Source organism: Cebidichthys violaceus, unplaced genomic scaffold (genome assembly GCF_023349555.1).
Source record: "Cebidichthys violaceus isolate CVI_PGR_0920_01 unplaced genomic scaffold, fCebVio1.0.p SCAF_23, whole genome shotgun sequence".
NCBI classification, from domain to species: Eukaryota; Metazoa; Chordata; class Actinopteri; order Perciformes; family Stichaeidae; genus Cebidichthys; species Cebidichthys violaceus.
In genome coordinates, this window is record NW_027176406.1 from 6,142,842 (window position 1) to 6,158,561 (window position 15,720).

Genomic DNA, 15,720 nt, shown 5'->3' on the forward strand with positions numbered 1-15,720 from the left:
TCTTCAGAGTACTGGCGAGGCCATGTCCCATATTTCCACTACCCTCCAGCAGGCCCTTGCAGCTAGCTGCAGCTGCCAGATTCATATCGCTCAACACAGATTTTATGCTAATGTGTGAAATGCACAGCAATATCAGAACAGAAAGCCTCCGGGAAAAGAGCACTGAGGGCAGAGCTGATGAAGACTGCACTATACTTGCCCGATGAAGAACAACATTTTCCACCAACCAGGTCTAAAATCAATCGGAAAACTTATTTGCACTTGTACAGTGCAAATGACCTTTCCACATCATAAAAAAACTGGCAGATGAGTAAAAATAATTGTCTTTAACATATGTATTTTACAATAGAGCCAGTTTTTACAGTTTTCCTGACTTACAATGACAATGTGTAGGGGTTGTTGTTATGGAAATGGTTTTTGAACAAGGCATTCGTGTGGGTGTTGTTCACCTGCGATGGCGTGTGGGTCGGAGGAGTACTCCTGCACATCCAAAACTCCACAGTCCAGGGATGCTTTCAGCTTCTTCAGCTTGGAAGCTGATGGAGCCACTCTGAAGAGGCCCTGCAGCCACACACACAGTAAACACATAATCATATGTAATTAGCACATCTAACATGATGCTGTACAAAAGTAATAGCCTTGTGGTGCATTTGACACTGGCTGAAGATAAATAACAAAGGAGGACTGGTGGCTTTACATGTTTTTGTCCGTTAATGTATTAATATATTACTGTCAACCATTTTCCGAACCGTGAGATTTAAATTGATTTAATTACCACAAAAAACATTGTAAAGATGATGAATAACCTCTATCTCAGAGTCATGTTTTCTGTTGCAAAGATATTGCTACTTGTCTTATCTCTTCTTCCTAAACTTAAGTTAATTTGAATTTGAGTCTCTCCAGTCTGACAAGGAAGGATAAAGTCAGGTTTATTTACTGAATATGAGAAGTAACAGCAGCTCTATGCTTTGAAATGGTCATAATTTATGTCGATTATACTACAGATATAAAATGAATTTGATGGAAGGTTTGTGTGTGAAGGTGCACACATATGTGAGAGGTTGCAATCTTATCTTTTAAATACAAGGATCAATCAGGATTTAAGCACCAGGAGTGTCTTTCATGGCACAAACTCAAGTGTGATTAAAGATGACCAAAATAAGCACATTATCTCACACCTAAAATTCCTAAGTGATGTGTCTGATGTGCGTGTGCCCTCTACCTCCTCTTGCATGCCACACTCTAACAGCATTGTGACACATGCTTCGATGGGGAAGGCAATCTCTCTCCCACTAATATTCAGGTGTTCCTCCAGAGACTTGCCAAACGATGGCTTCTCCACCCACGCCTCTGCAAAACAAGACAGCGGCTTGAATCACAGTCAGACACAAACAAACCTACGCACCATAACAGCCTCTTCTCCTGAACGACTTCAGACCAATGAGTGAACATGAAGTTTGGAGGCAACATTCATCAATTAAATCCAAACTGCAACTTAATGTGACTTTCAAGATTAGATTACAGTTCAATGTTTTCCTTGTGCCACATCTCTATTTCGAGTATGGAACATGTGATGTTAAGCCCTCTGTTTGGTTTCACACCCCGTTAACTAGCCGGTAGCACAAATATGGAGGTGGATAATTATAGCCTAATGAGATCGTTATGTGACATGTCAGGGCTATTAACTCCATTCCTTCTCATCTTAATATTGCTTCAGGTGCAGAATTGGAGCAGATCTCTCTACACACACACACTCTCTCTCTCTCTCACACACACACACACACACACACACACACACACACACACACACACACACACACACACACACAAAGTATAAGACTCACCTTGGTGAGCTTTAATCTGGGGCAGGATACTTTGAAGAATCTCTAATGACTTCCTGTGATATTCTGCCTGCGTTTCTATCAGCTATAGAAAGAGAACAGATTAAAACAAACAATCCCTGACCAGTGTGTATCATGTAATGCTGTTTGTGTTATTAGATAATCTACAATGTTTATTGTAACCTGTGCTAATATGGAGAAAAACATTTTATTTGCTTCCACTGGGATTGCAACTTTGATGACAATATATACTTACTGTCTGAAAGTAATTTGCATAGTCTATTTCTTTGGCCACAAAACTGTACATATCTGCTGACAATTGATCCTGAAACAGAAAGTAGAGAGCAACCATCCAATAAGAAATTATCCAGACCTACTGTAATATCATCCTGGCAATTTGGTCAATTTGTATTTGATACATGAAGGAGGGCTTTAAATCAAATGGAGGGCAAAGGATCTGGAGGAGGGAAGAATATCTGAGGGGCTCCAATTGGTGACTCACCCTACAAATCTCCATCCGATTGGCTGCCTCCTCCATCTCCTCTCTGAGGGACTCGGACTTGGCGCCGGGCTGAAGCGTGCTCGGGTGACTGGATGACTTGGATGACTGCTGATATCTATGGGCAAGAGGTAAAAAAAAAATGGCCATTGCATTACTTTCTGCACAAACATTTAAAACCTGAGCCTTTATTTAAAAATTAAATGAACCGGAGAAGGTTGCAGCCTGGCTTTTAAATGTGGACGTCACCTTGCTCTAGCGGAGTCCATGTCCAATACAAGTTTAGCTAAGTGCTTCCTCTGTTTTTGGATGTTGGGAATGTCCACCTATAAAAGAAAATGAAGTGCACGATTAAAGCCAGTCAGGGAATTTAAAGAGCAGCACTTTTTAGGTAAATGAGGACCATATTCTCCTTGTAATCCTTTAATAATCGGAAATAAAAAAGTGTGGCTCTGTAATTTAGTCATGTCAGGGAGGGGGGTTTCTTTTAATTGGGGCTCACCTCAGCGAGCACATAGAGAGGCTCCACCACATCTCTCTCTATCTGGAACTCAAACTGGATGAGCTCCTGGGCCAACTTCTCTTCTGTCTCCCCACACAGCTTCAGCATCTTCCTGTTTGGTGACAGCCAAACACAAAGTCAGAAGCAAGCGAATACAATTAAATTGCAGACAAGGGTAATGAGGGCAGAGAATAATTCAATAGCCGAATCAATAATTTAAGATGACTCCAGGGTGGTGTGTGAGCAAAAGGCCTGTGGATGTCAGTGACTTACCCGAGGAGAGAGTCATCCCCCAACACTGCCGCCCCTTCTACCATACACTGGGCCAGGATTGTAAGCGGTAGTTTTTTCTGATAGTAGAGAGAAATAACATTACTAGAGCTTCTGTGAGAATCATACACGACTATAAATAATGTTCCATCACCACACATTCTATCAGTTTGCATCAGTATTCAGTGTCTGAGAAAATGATGGACATAGGTACTCACAGAAGGTGACTTGACAGATCTCTTCTCCATATCAGTCCCCTGTTGACCCTGCAGGCAGGCAGTCAGCTTCTTGTGAGTGCTGTGAGTCACCTGCTTGACCAGATCCAGACGCTTCTCCACCTGAACACACACACACACACACACACACACACACACACACGCATCAGAAACCTCTTGGCATACGAACACATGCACCCATGTAATACCACAGACACAGCGCTGCACTCTAATGCTGCGTTCACACTACGAGTGACACAGTAACATATACAAGTCATTTTGAAAGGAATCTGGTGACGTGAAGCTGCAAACTGATGCCCGACACTTAGTCGCTGCATGGCGGGCGTGGGCACTTTACAATTCAAAGTTTAGCTAGTCTAAATTTTTGAGACTAGCTCCAAAGACAGTGTAGCGTCAACCAATCATATGGTTTTGTTTCACCTTGTCCTGTTCTAACTGAAAAAATGCCGTTAGCCAGTTTCCAGCGCTATTTAACAACATGACTACGTTAAAGAGCCCTCGAGCAACACTACATTATTTCATTTAACACAGCATGAACAGTGACAGCACTAACTGCTAGGAGACCATAATTTCATCAAGCACATGTTCGCAGGTGTTGTGATCACCTGCTTAAACACACACACACACACACACACACACACACACACACACACACACACACACACACAAACTGTTACACCAGGACTCACCTGTAGAAGGTCATCGCTTAACACCTCTGTTTTCTCTGCCCTGTAAAGATAAAAGTGTGTAAGGGTTAGGGTATCCAGGGAAAACTACATGCTAGCTTTGTTATGTTTGAGCTAGAAGTATTAGCTATGGCAATGAATGCAGCGTTCTGTACTGTAAAGTCAGGAAACTAAATGTTTCTTTTAAGTCACAGTGGTTGAACTTGTACAAATATTCTTTATCAGGTCACTCAACAAACAGCTTGTGATGGTGATTATTACAGATTAATTTTGTACTCTTAATGTGAGAGCAGAAAGCATAAGTATCCTTATCCTATTATCGTCATAGGCCTTTAAAAAAAAGTGTTATCATGACACCCCAGTGACGGTGTACGACTTAAAGTCAGGACAGGAGGAAAACCAACCCGCAGTGTCTTGCTGTTTTACACTAGTTGTCTAATTATCTCTACTTTGTTTTTATTAAACAAAAGAACAGATAACAAAATGATAACAAAAAAAACAGGGGTGCCTTTTTGTTAGTTGAATTAGAAAGTAGTTTCCCATATTGCTCAACATCCATCAGGGTAACAACAACATTTAATATTTATGAATAATAGATTTTGACAACATTATTATCAAATTCATTCAAAAATATTTGTCTTCTTTTCTTGGGTTTTTGAACAAACCAAACAGCACAGTTTGCCATAATAATGTGAAGTCTTCAAAGATATTATCAATGACAGATCTGCAAAGCTCCTGCCAAAATTTCTTGGTGTGAGAAAAATGCCCTTCCCGCAGAGGCTTCGACAGCAGAGCGGAGCTCTCCATTCCCTTCCCATCGGCGTCCTACCGCTGCCGTTAATAGTGATTTACAAAGAGGTGAGAAAACGTATTTTTAATTGATACTGAGATTTGGTAATGCTTTATTTAAAAAACAATTATTAATTTTTATGTTTTGATCTCCCTCTTGCCTCTCAAATATAGAGGAGCAACCTCCTCTGCCACTATGTACCGGCCTCCTCCTTGACACACATGGGAGGAAACTGAAATACCCTAACTCGATAATATGTGAAAATGTGACATCTTATAATACAAATATTTTTATAAGCACATTTGAGGCACTCTATCCAAATATTGGTGTGTCGTTGCCAAAATGTTTCACAGTTGTGAAATAAAGTCCCAGCTGTATTGCATTGGATGTTGACTCATTCACTGAATTTTTGCGAATCATCAATGTGGCAGTGCTCCAAAATGGGTGGGCCACATCGATGCACCTGTCCCTTTAGAGCATGTGTAAGTGTGCACGTGAGAACATGCGTTTGAGTGGCTGACTCTCTCAGTCGTGATCTTAGAAAATCCGTTAGAAGAATTATCAGGCAAACTATTCATGCTGTAAACTCGCTGAAGCGTTCTAACACCAGTGTGAGCAAAACAAGCAGGACAGCTACTGACAAGGCCACTGATTCAAATATGCCAGTTCCCACTGAGGAGCATCACATCCCACTGTGAATCCAGAAGACTGGGGACTTAGCCAAAGACTGAAGGAAAGGGCAGAGCTGCACTGCCACTGAAGCAGATAAAACTACTCATCTGGAGTACTGAATGAGCCATAAGCTCAGAAAAGAGCAGACCACTGGATATCATTAATGCATGGTGTCAGCTCAGTTCAGACAGCTTATATCTTAAGACGTTAGTCCTTTTGTGTAAGGATTCCCAACAGAGCTCAATATGCCTTTTATAATCCTTCAAGAAAAGATAAAATCAGCAAATTGTCAGTATTACTAAATCAATATCGGTTGTTTTCCAGAATTCCTTTAAACACACTTGGACACCAACAAAGCAGATTTCTAAAGCAACAATTCAGAACCTATGAAGACAACCTTATCAGAGTGGAGGATAAGATGTACTTCCTGCTCAAAAGGGCTGTAGACTAACAAGGGAGCCAACCTCCTAAAAATGAGTCAAAACCAGATCTGCCGACTCCCAGCAGCCACCCAGTGGTGCACACTTTCTCTCAGCGCTTCCCCTTCCTGTCTGCCCGACCTCTTCCTGCTATTGTGCCCCAACCATGCCAATGCCAATAGTGGATAATAGCTTTTTTTGTCTCATTTGTTTAAAAAACGAAATCTGAAATCATCTTACTGTTGACCAAGAGAATGGAAAAGACCTTGGTTTGTGCTCTATTATTCATCAGCCAGACAAATACACGTCAGTAGCACATAACTGAAATCCTCTTTTCATGTGGGATGCCTTATCACTCTGTCAAACCGAGTGCAATTGTGTTGAAAATAAATAAATACAAAATCTGTCTAAAAATGCCCCAAAAAAATGGACTGATGTTTGTCTGTTTAATGTTGACATGTATTTGTGGATACATATTCCATATGTAGTTGCCAGCAACAGAAAGCTGAGCTTTAATGATGTCAGTTATTAGAATCAAAGCTCTGGAGCATGTGAGCATGGAACCATGGGAACTGGGTCAAACCATGTACCAATGGATCTTATCACAATCAGCCTGTTGGAAAACTACTCTGCTCACTGAGGTAGGAAGAAAAATACAGGAAATGTGTGTGTGTGTGCATGCCTAAGAGTGAAAGAGAGAATGTTGTAGAGGGACAAGTTTCTGGCATGATTTGTAAGGACAAGTGTGATAGCAGATTGCTGATTACATGACAAAGGGGGACCAAAATAACCCAAGCATTGCACCAAAATTTGGCTCTGTTTTGCTGCGACATTCCAACTGCCTCAAAAGATCTCTGAAACTCCATGTTCCATAAAAGAACTTGCAGGCAAGACTGTCACATGTACACCACACAGAGTGTGTAGCCGGGATGTCTGCAATGCAGTTGTCAGCTTGTCAATGTCTGTGTGTCCTCACATTGGCTGGTTGAGGTGTCCCTTGGGAGACTCTGGCGGGCTGAGGGACCCTAATAAGGGTCAACAGCACAGATAGGGCAGGGGCTTCAGCAGTGACAGGGATGTGGAGAAGCTACTCAGTTAGCGATGTTTGACAGAGATCCGTGGACAACCTGTGAGACTCTCTGGCCTGGCTGTCTGGAGCTCTTCTGACAAACTAAACAATATGACAGCTGCATATGAAAGTTTAGATAGTGGGGGGGGGGGGGGGGGGGGGGGGGGGGGCATCCTATTCCTATCACTCTTTCTTTTTGTGTCCTGTGAGTGTTTGTGTGAGAGTGGGAGTGTTTTTCTTGAAGGCTTGACTCGTGTATACAGTGTACAACGAAAGGGTGGAAAAAACACAACTAGTCAATTGCATTTTCTCTTTAGAACAAGTGATACAAAGTTTCAACGCAGGCATGGTGTTCTAATTGACCACAATGTCACCATTTTGACCCAGACTTCTATTTTAGAGAAAGCAGAGTTTTGTTCTTTGAGCTGGTTTCTTAGGAGAGCCGTGTCGGACATAACCGTCCTGTGAAGGCACAGAGACAAAATAACAATGCTGGAAAACAGTACAATGGGTACTACAGTTGCTCTACAACCGGATTCACAGCTAACTTGCAGGAGATTTTGGAGGTGAGGAGTGAAATTCCTCTCAGCAAATAATGTGCAGAATAAGCCCTGGGAGGAAAGTAAACACGTGGGAGAGTTGGCAGCCATGTGGGCGGTGTGCTCATGGAGGGAGAGGAAGACTTTGCCAGGGTTATGCCAACCATCTGCCACTTTGCAGGCATTCCTTTACCTGGAGCTGCTGATGACTCAATACAAACATGCACACACGCAAACGCAAATGCACACACACACACACACACACACACACACACACACACACACACACACACACACACACACACACACACACACAAGCACATCTATAAATATACAGAATAATTAATTCAAGTCAATTGCTGAAATTTAAACATAATTTCAAAAGCTGACAAAATTGTGCTTTCTTTGTTCTTTGTAACAGCAAAGAAAGCTGGAATGCAAAACATGGAGAACTGGAGGAAGATGAATTAGTTGAGATAATATTCACACAGACAGATTATGGGCCAGAATTTTAATAACTCCTTCTTCACCTCTGGTGACATTAACAAAGTGGTGATAAGAAGAAGGAGGGTCTAAAACATCTGGGGTTTTGTATTCACAGCTGGCCAAAGACAAATGTAATTTTTCTGTGCATATTTTCCCAGGGACCATTGACATTCCAAGTCATTGTAATTCCATAAAGTTGGAAGTAAAATGTGTGCAACAAATACCCAGTTGTCCGTCTAAACATCAGCTGCTCATTCCATACAAACACATGTTATATAATAAATACTTCTATCTCGAGATATGTTAATGTTGGAACCCCTCATGCTCAGCCCCCTAGCACTGTGCATGGTTTATGAAAGCATGAATAATCTATGTTGACATAATCAAAATGTGAATAAGTTAACATCCACAGTCTCGAGCGTGTTGCCTTGGCAGCTAGCCTACTGTTGGCCGTAACACTTTCTGTCCACAGGTCCATCTGATTCATCCGAACAAAGTGAAAGTGGTCATGCTCTGGTTTGCTCACACGGCTAGCCTGGCTAACAAAAGTGCTTACTCTGGGCCCTGCAGGAGAGTGCTAGATGCTAGGTCCTGTGCTACGAGGGGAGGGTAGTGGAGCAGAATGGTGGCCTTGGGCCTCAGCAGGGCACCACACGGCCGGGAGCAATGGCATCCACAGTCAGCCACAAACACACAGACGCACATTCAAAAACACACCGCAGTGCTCATGCTATCTGCTCTGTGAATATTTCTCCATTTACGGCTTTCCTCAGACCTTTGCCTTGCAAACGCATCCAGAAGCCCACTCGGTTTCCTACCAAATGACAAGGCGGAGGGCTGATGGGACACAAGGTTACTAAAACAGAAAAACCCACTTACTGTAGTTGTCCAGCAAACTAGGTCACAATTCTGTTAAGTATGCAAGAATAACTGTGAGAGGAGTGTGCACACACAAGCGTGCACAGACACGCACACACACAAAGCACACACATGTCCAGAGAGGGAGTGAAGGAAAAGAGAGAGAGAGAGAGAGATAGCCTGCAGCATTCAGCAACATTTCACTGGAAACACAAGCAGTGAGTTATCTCTAATAACTTTATTCATGGTGAATAATCTCCACAAGAAGCACTCTATGACTTTACTGTGTTTTATCACTTGGCATCTGCCCGAGCATGTGCACGCACACGCACGCACGCACACACACACACACACACACACACACACACACACACACACACACACACACACACACACTACACCTAAATTATTTCAAATGGCCTGTAGAGAGCGTCAAATGAACAACAGAATGAGGCAACAAATATCAATGTTGAGCAATACATGATTCAACATTGTCACAAGCCATCATTCTTTGTTAGTTCTAAAAAATAAATATTCTCCACCATTTTTGTATTTAACATGTGAACATGTGGGTTGTCAAAGCCCAACGAATGTGATGAAACAGCTAATACCAAATGAGCGTTTCTCGGCAACCAAAGCAAATGACGGATTTTAAATCCATCTAAAGGAAGATGAAGAATCATCTTCTATAATTAAAGAGCAACATTCTGAATGAAAAATAATAAACTCTTAGAATGAGAGGTAAACAAAACAGGATATTGTTATTAGCGGATTTGTGCTTCCTGTTTTAAGTCTATTGGCATTCCTGAATGGAAGGAAGTGGGCATGATGATAGGGAGTCGCCCTTCTCTTTTGCAGAAGTTAGTTATTTCTAACAACAATACCGCTCTACTGTAGCTATTCTCACTTACAGCTGTGTATTAGAATAATGTGGCAGCTAACTAAATGTGCGGTAGCTAAGATACTACTAGAAATTAAAGACTTTAAAGAAACAGAAAACTATGTTAGAAAATCAATAAAGCTTTCTGAATATTCCTACCGCACTAACTTGATACAATACTGCTTTTAAATAGATACAGTTATTTATTTTTATGAAAACATATGACTACCTCCTGTGTTTTACTTCCATAATCCTCTGTTTATTTCAAAGACAATTCATTCGCATAAATGTAACCATATGATTGATGAAAATGTCTCTTGTCTTGAAGTTATTGAAATAGAAGATTATGATGTGTTACTTTAACAATATCAATTGAGACGCTATTTGCAGGGCTTGCAGTGTGCAGCCTATTAAATCCTCTTTAGACCCTGTCTCACTCCTCAATGCCTCGCAACTTGAATTGCATCTGATTCATTTGCTGCATTTCAGTCAGGCCCTGAGGTCCCTGAGATCATGAGCAACAGACTGGGTCAACTCTGACACTCGTAACACATCAGTTGTGATCGAACCAACTTTTAATATGCAGCAGGTCAATAGGGACAAAAAGAAACTCAAAGTGCAAATGAGAGTCTGTCGGCAACAAGCAGACGTCCCCAAAGCTGTTAGTGTATTGTTTCCTACACATGTGCTCATAACATACACCAGAGCAGAATTTGTAGTGAACTGCTGGAACATGGGCTCTTTTGATTGAATCAGCGACACAGAAAGGGAGAAACAGCGCTTCTGTCCGATATTACATCATCTCTCTTTTGATGGCCAAAATGGTCCCCTGACAAAGGCTCTTTATCACTAACTCTATCGTGTAGTAGGCTGTCTCTGAGAGGCACTGACGGGGTTATGGGGGGGTTATCAACATGGACCTCTGACACTCCCTAAATGGCACTATACAAGTAAAGCAATAGCGCTTGCTTCAAATAAAGATACACATTCTAGAACACAAGTAATACACAAGTAATTCCTTATTGCCGATGACTAATGCCTCAAAACTACATTCAAACTTTTGCCATGAAAAGGCCTTGACTTGTTAAATAAAATGCTGACACTGTGATTTCCAGTCACGATTTAACAATGTGATCAGCCAGAAACTATATAAACGTGAACCCAGGAGAGCAGTGAATCACCTGCACTGTGAAGGCCACATAAGCGAATCAAGGCGGAGGAGGAAGAGAGACAGAGGAGGAGATGCTGCATTGGCATTCAACAGGGTTGCCTCTAACATCTCATGTTACCTGTCAGCTCTTACGCTCGTTTAGAGTCGCACACACATTCTTGCCAAGAGGCGCACATGTGCAAAAGCTGTGCTGAATGTAAAAACAGCCATGGCTGTTATCATTTATGCTAACAGAAATTTGTTTCCAAGATTAATATGGAAACATTTAGTATTCATGCATAGTATTCAAAGTGCATGCGCATCACACTTCTCGCTGAAGTTTACACAAACATACACATTTCATAATGTTTGCCTTGTGTCCTTCTCCCTCTTTCTATGTGCCATTTGTGTAAACCCTTTCTTTGGACACAAAAAAAAATCTATGAGAGCGCCGCATTGTCAGACAGAAGGGAAAGAGAAAGAGGGTAAGAGTGAGACAATGCAGGCGAGAGAAAGCATCTTCAACTCATGTGCCGGCCCACAAATGGCTGCCATTTTCTGATAAGTGCATCGTGGAGTGGTGAGCTAAAGCCTAAAGGCATGAGCAGGAAGAATATTATTACTATAAACTGGTGGTATTGGTGAACATCACACAGGTGATTGATGCAGGGTGGGTGTGAGGGCGGGTGGGGTCGAAAGACAATTTGTCAGGAGGTTAGGGCTAGTGACAGTGGGGATGCACTTTTTCAGTACCAATACCAATAGCTTTATCTGGGCTTTGGGTATCGGCCGATACCGACTACTGATCAGATACCAGTGTTTAATTAATAACCTGGTACTTGGATCATTCTTTTATGTGTAAGGTAACATCCGGCTTGACTTAAACGTTGCTTTTCTACCTTTGGAAAACACAATGTAAAAAATAAACACATTAAATTGTGCACCAGCAACTTGGGAAAGACTCTTCAAAATTAACATGCATTACAATGCAAGGGTAAACTTTTAAATGCAGCGACAAATTGGTTAAAACTTAAACAGGAATTAAAATTCCAGTATTTAATATATACATATAGAATTGAATTGAATAGAGCAGCGCCATTGTCACCGATACCCGATCCAGCTTTCTGAGTCATTATTGGCCCAACATCTAATATGACTATCGGTGCATCCCTAAGATACAATGGTGCCCTTTTCAAGTATAAAAAGGGAAAAAAGTTCAATTTAAATTGTGTTTTTTCTTAAGATTCTCTGACAGACCTACAGACTTGTATCATGGAATCATTTTACCAGGCTGTCCTGGACCTAGATAGGACAGTGAGTTGGGAATAGAGAAATAGGTCAAGAGAAATGGAGGGTGGGAGCTGGCTGGAGCAAAGTTATCTTTTCCTGGCTCATTTTGTGTATGTGAGGGCATCAAAAAAAAATCATAATGCATATTGAAGAATAACCCAAATACTACAATAAAATGTTTTTACATTAAGGAGAATGCTTAAGGCCTCTATTAAGGCTGAAACACAGGGCTAAACTACCAAAAGTAATGTCTTTAGTTAACAATAACCACGACAATTTTATAACAAAATTCACACAAAGACTCTCTTCAGAGCTGTGACACCCTGTTGTTCCCTCCCACTGTGCCATAACACATTTCTGTCAGCTATAGAGTATGCATGGCTGCACATCCTCCAGTATGAAGTCTTGCTCCACAGAGGTGATTGGTCAAGTTGACGATCACATGACATGGATCTCACCCTGACAAGCGGCAGCAGCAGCAACCTCAGAGAGCCAGAGAGATGGTGTGACAGCACACCTGATCGCCAACCCCCCACTGAAGAAGACCTTCAATCCCCATCACATATAAGACACACATAAGAAAGACTCACGGTCATACTGTGCATGCAGAGACTCGCCATTACAGACATGATAACACATGCCAGAGGGAGGTGAGTAGAATAAAAGTCCACTGTTAAAAAAACATATGTGTTACCTCTTAATGAAGACACACTCCTGCTAATAACACTCACACAGATCAATGTTATCAAAGTCATACAATTTCCAACATCGACAGTCCGCTTATGTGGATTTGTTGAGTTGTTTTGAAAAGACTGAGGACTGGTCAGCGGTATTAGGGCCTCTACTGAGACTGCTGAGGATCAGAAAGGTCAAATACTCAAACCTACAGAGTAACCCTCATTCCACTCGGAAGATGGGTGACGCTTGAGTCAGCAGAATAGTATTATCTGAAGCCTCAGTGAGTACAAGACGGAGCTAACTATGATCGGTGAAATTGCTAATGAACAGAATTTTTCTTATATGCTAATTCAATTAATCTAATCTTTGCGGGGCCTTGTAACTCAGCTCAAATGGCAAACCAGCGGAAAGAAAATGAGCTCAAGTGTGAAGCAAAGACAGTAGAACATGGCAAAAAATGTTTGGTGAATGTTTACTTTAGGGTGCCTGATTAATCTGCACAAACACACATTTGTCCGACCCCCACCTGCTGATCCTGCACTAACAGAACCAGGGATGTGTGTGCAAGGACACATGGATCACACTGTCACTACGTAATATATGCACACACACACACACACACACACACACACACACACACACACACACACACACACACACACACACGCACACACACTCACATTTTTCCTCTATAGGTGGTGCAATCAACGAACAGTATCACCCTTTAGGGCGCAGATATCAGAAAGAAGCATTAAAAACTCAACACAACAAATTATCAATAGAGAAGAAGGTAACAGTCTGCTCATGAAAAGCAAGATGCTAATAAACAAGAACAACATGCTGACCTTTAGAGATCATCCAGATTGTTATTTCCTCAACAACATGAAACACTTTCATTGGACAAATTTATCCAGAGCACCTTATGGTACTATGATTGTGTTTGATTTTAGCATGAGTGGATAAGTAAATAAGCTTTGTGTGGTCTGGCTTCATTCACAGACATTAAACCTGATGTCCCAGGATGGCACAGATTTGGATATTCCTTTCTTTCCATCTCTCCCAGTAAGACCAGACTAATGTTTGACACTGCTCAAAGTCACCAGAGTGTCAGACCTGTCACTTCTTGCCCCGATCCAAAGCTCAGCAGAGGGTTTGGGAGTAGTAGTGCTGGCTGTGAACGGCACAGTAGGTACCATTAGCAGGGGGAATGCTGTTTCTCATCATGGTGTTGTGGTACAGGCAGACCACCTCAGCAGGTAGCTGTTGCTGCTCCGAGACAGACAGCTTCAGAAAACAGGAGAGTGTGAGAGGAATATTATACTCACAACAGCACCGGCTGAATGTGGGGAGTGCTTGAACACACACACACACACACGGAAACACAGCCTTCTCTGCTCACATGAAAGGCTCACAACCCTCTTGCCCACACACATATCCAGAATCAAACCCACACACACTAATGAGTCACACAAAAGTAATTATAAAAAGACTGGAGCAGCCTGGACCAACTGACAGTGATAGCACAAACAGAGCCTGCAAGGTGTGTCCCCTCCCTTCTGAGTGCATGCCTCTCCACACAGCCCTGTGATAATAATGACCCACACCTCCTGGTCCTAATCCGTACAAGGGAGCAGAGAACACCTTCTGGCCACAAGCTGCTCTGTCTCCATGTGAGGAGAACAAACAAGGGGGGGGGGGGGGGGAGTGATAAACCCATAAGACCTGAGTAAAATGTCCCAATACATCTATTTCTAAAGGTGGGAAGGGATTTCAGAACCATGCAGATGCAGGGCAAGTACAGGACATAGAAGACTGCAAGGAGAGGGATGGAAAATCCTCCCACATAAACCTCTCAGCTGGACCTGTTTTAAGGAACTACAGTGGCATGATGAAACATGTGAAGGCTAATAATATAATCCCATTATTCTAACTAAAAGTATGTTATAAAAAAGCCAGATGGGGAATACGACCTTCAGGAATTGACTGACTTGATAACCCACGCCTAGGAGGTGCTTCCCTCCTCACAGCTGATATTACTGCGTAATGAAAACATTGCGCCTTTTTCCATTTTCCCTCACGTCGCAGCCCACACCGCATCCGTCTGCATCACGTTCACCTACTGACAGGTTCTGTGACAGGAGGTACATTTAATCACACCGTAACTTCACAATATGCATATTTTTCACACTCCAGGGGTGATACATTGTCTTCAAGAAGAGGTCGTCTCTCCGTGAAGGTCTGTGGTGCTGCGAATGTCTATATTTAATGTATTTCCGTGGGCAGGTTGCACTGGGGCAATGCGCCTACACGCTGCCTATGCGGTAGCCTCTTCCAATGGTCATTACGCATCAATATGAACATGGGGTATTATTTTGTTCCTTGTAATTAGTACGACTGCACTGACCATTATATATTCCACATATTCGGCCTAATAACATGTCAAATAAATCATATTTGCATGGAGGTGATTCACATCTAATTGGGGCCATACAGGGGGGTTCTCCTCCCTTTGACTTGGCCCGGCGAGAATAGCGCACTGAAAGGGTTTGCTTACCTTCCCACCGTTTGGTTGGCGAGCTGTCGCATCCGATTGAATTGCTTCTTCATCTTGTATTTTCTGTGTTAACACCTACAGGGGGAAATATTCCGCATTATTTCTCTCAATATAACGGTCCGTGCTCCACAGAGGCGCAACACAAAATCCAGTCTGCCACATTTTCCGTCCCTCATCGCAAACTGCCATCGCCAAAAACCTACTCCAGGATTACATATTTTAAAATGATATTTTTACATCTACATTTTCCACACTGCCTGCGCAGGGATGCTGGACCAATTCACCGCGAGCACTCACAGGC

The 15,720-nt window shown here is 42.2% G+C and overlaps 1 protein-coding gene across 5 annotated transcripts in view; it reads right to left on the reverse strand.

Annotated features, from left to right (window-relative positions):
- The window catches only part of arhgap44a (Rho GTPase activating protein 44a), a 28,169-nt gene extending 12,449 nt beyond the window's left edge, over window positions 1–15,720 (reverse strand). For all 5 annotated transcript variants that reach the window (XM_068718476.1, XM_068718478.1, XM_068718475.1 and 2 more), the window contains exons 1-11: window positions 15,420–15,720; window positions 4,038–4,077; window positions 3,331–3,450; window positions 3,116–3,192; window positions 2,843–2,954; window positions 2,590–2,666; window positions 2,344–2,458; window positions 2,098–2,166; window positions 1,845–1,926; window positions 1,223–1,350; window positions 450–561 (exon numbers count right to left, since the gene is read on the reverse strand). In XM_068718476.1, coding sequence (XP_068574577.1) covers window positions 450–561; window positions 1,223–1,350; window positions 1,845–1,926; window positions 2,098–2,166; window positions 2,344–2,458; window positions 2,590–2,666; window positions 2,843–2,954; window positions 3,116–3,192; window positions 3,331–3,450; window positions 4,038–4,077; window positions 15,420–15,472 — 985 coding nt within the window. In that variant the 5' untranslated portion in view covers window positions 15,473–15,720. The remainder of the gene's footprint in view (window positions 1–449; window positions 562–1,222; window positions 1,351–1,844; window positions 1,927–2,097; window positions 2,167–2,343; window positions 2,459–2,589; window positions 2,667–2,842; window positions 2,955–3,115; window positions 3,193–3,330; window positions 3,451–4,037; window positions 4,078–15,419) is intronic.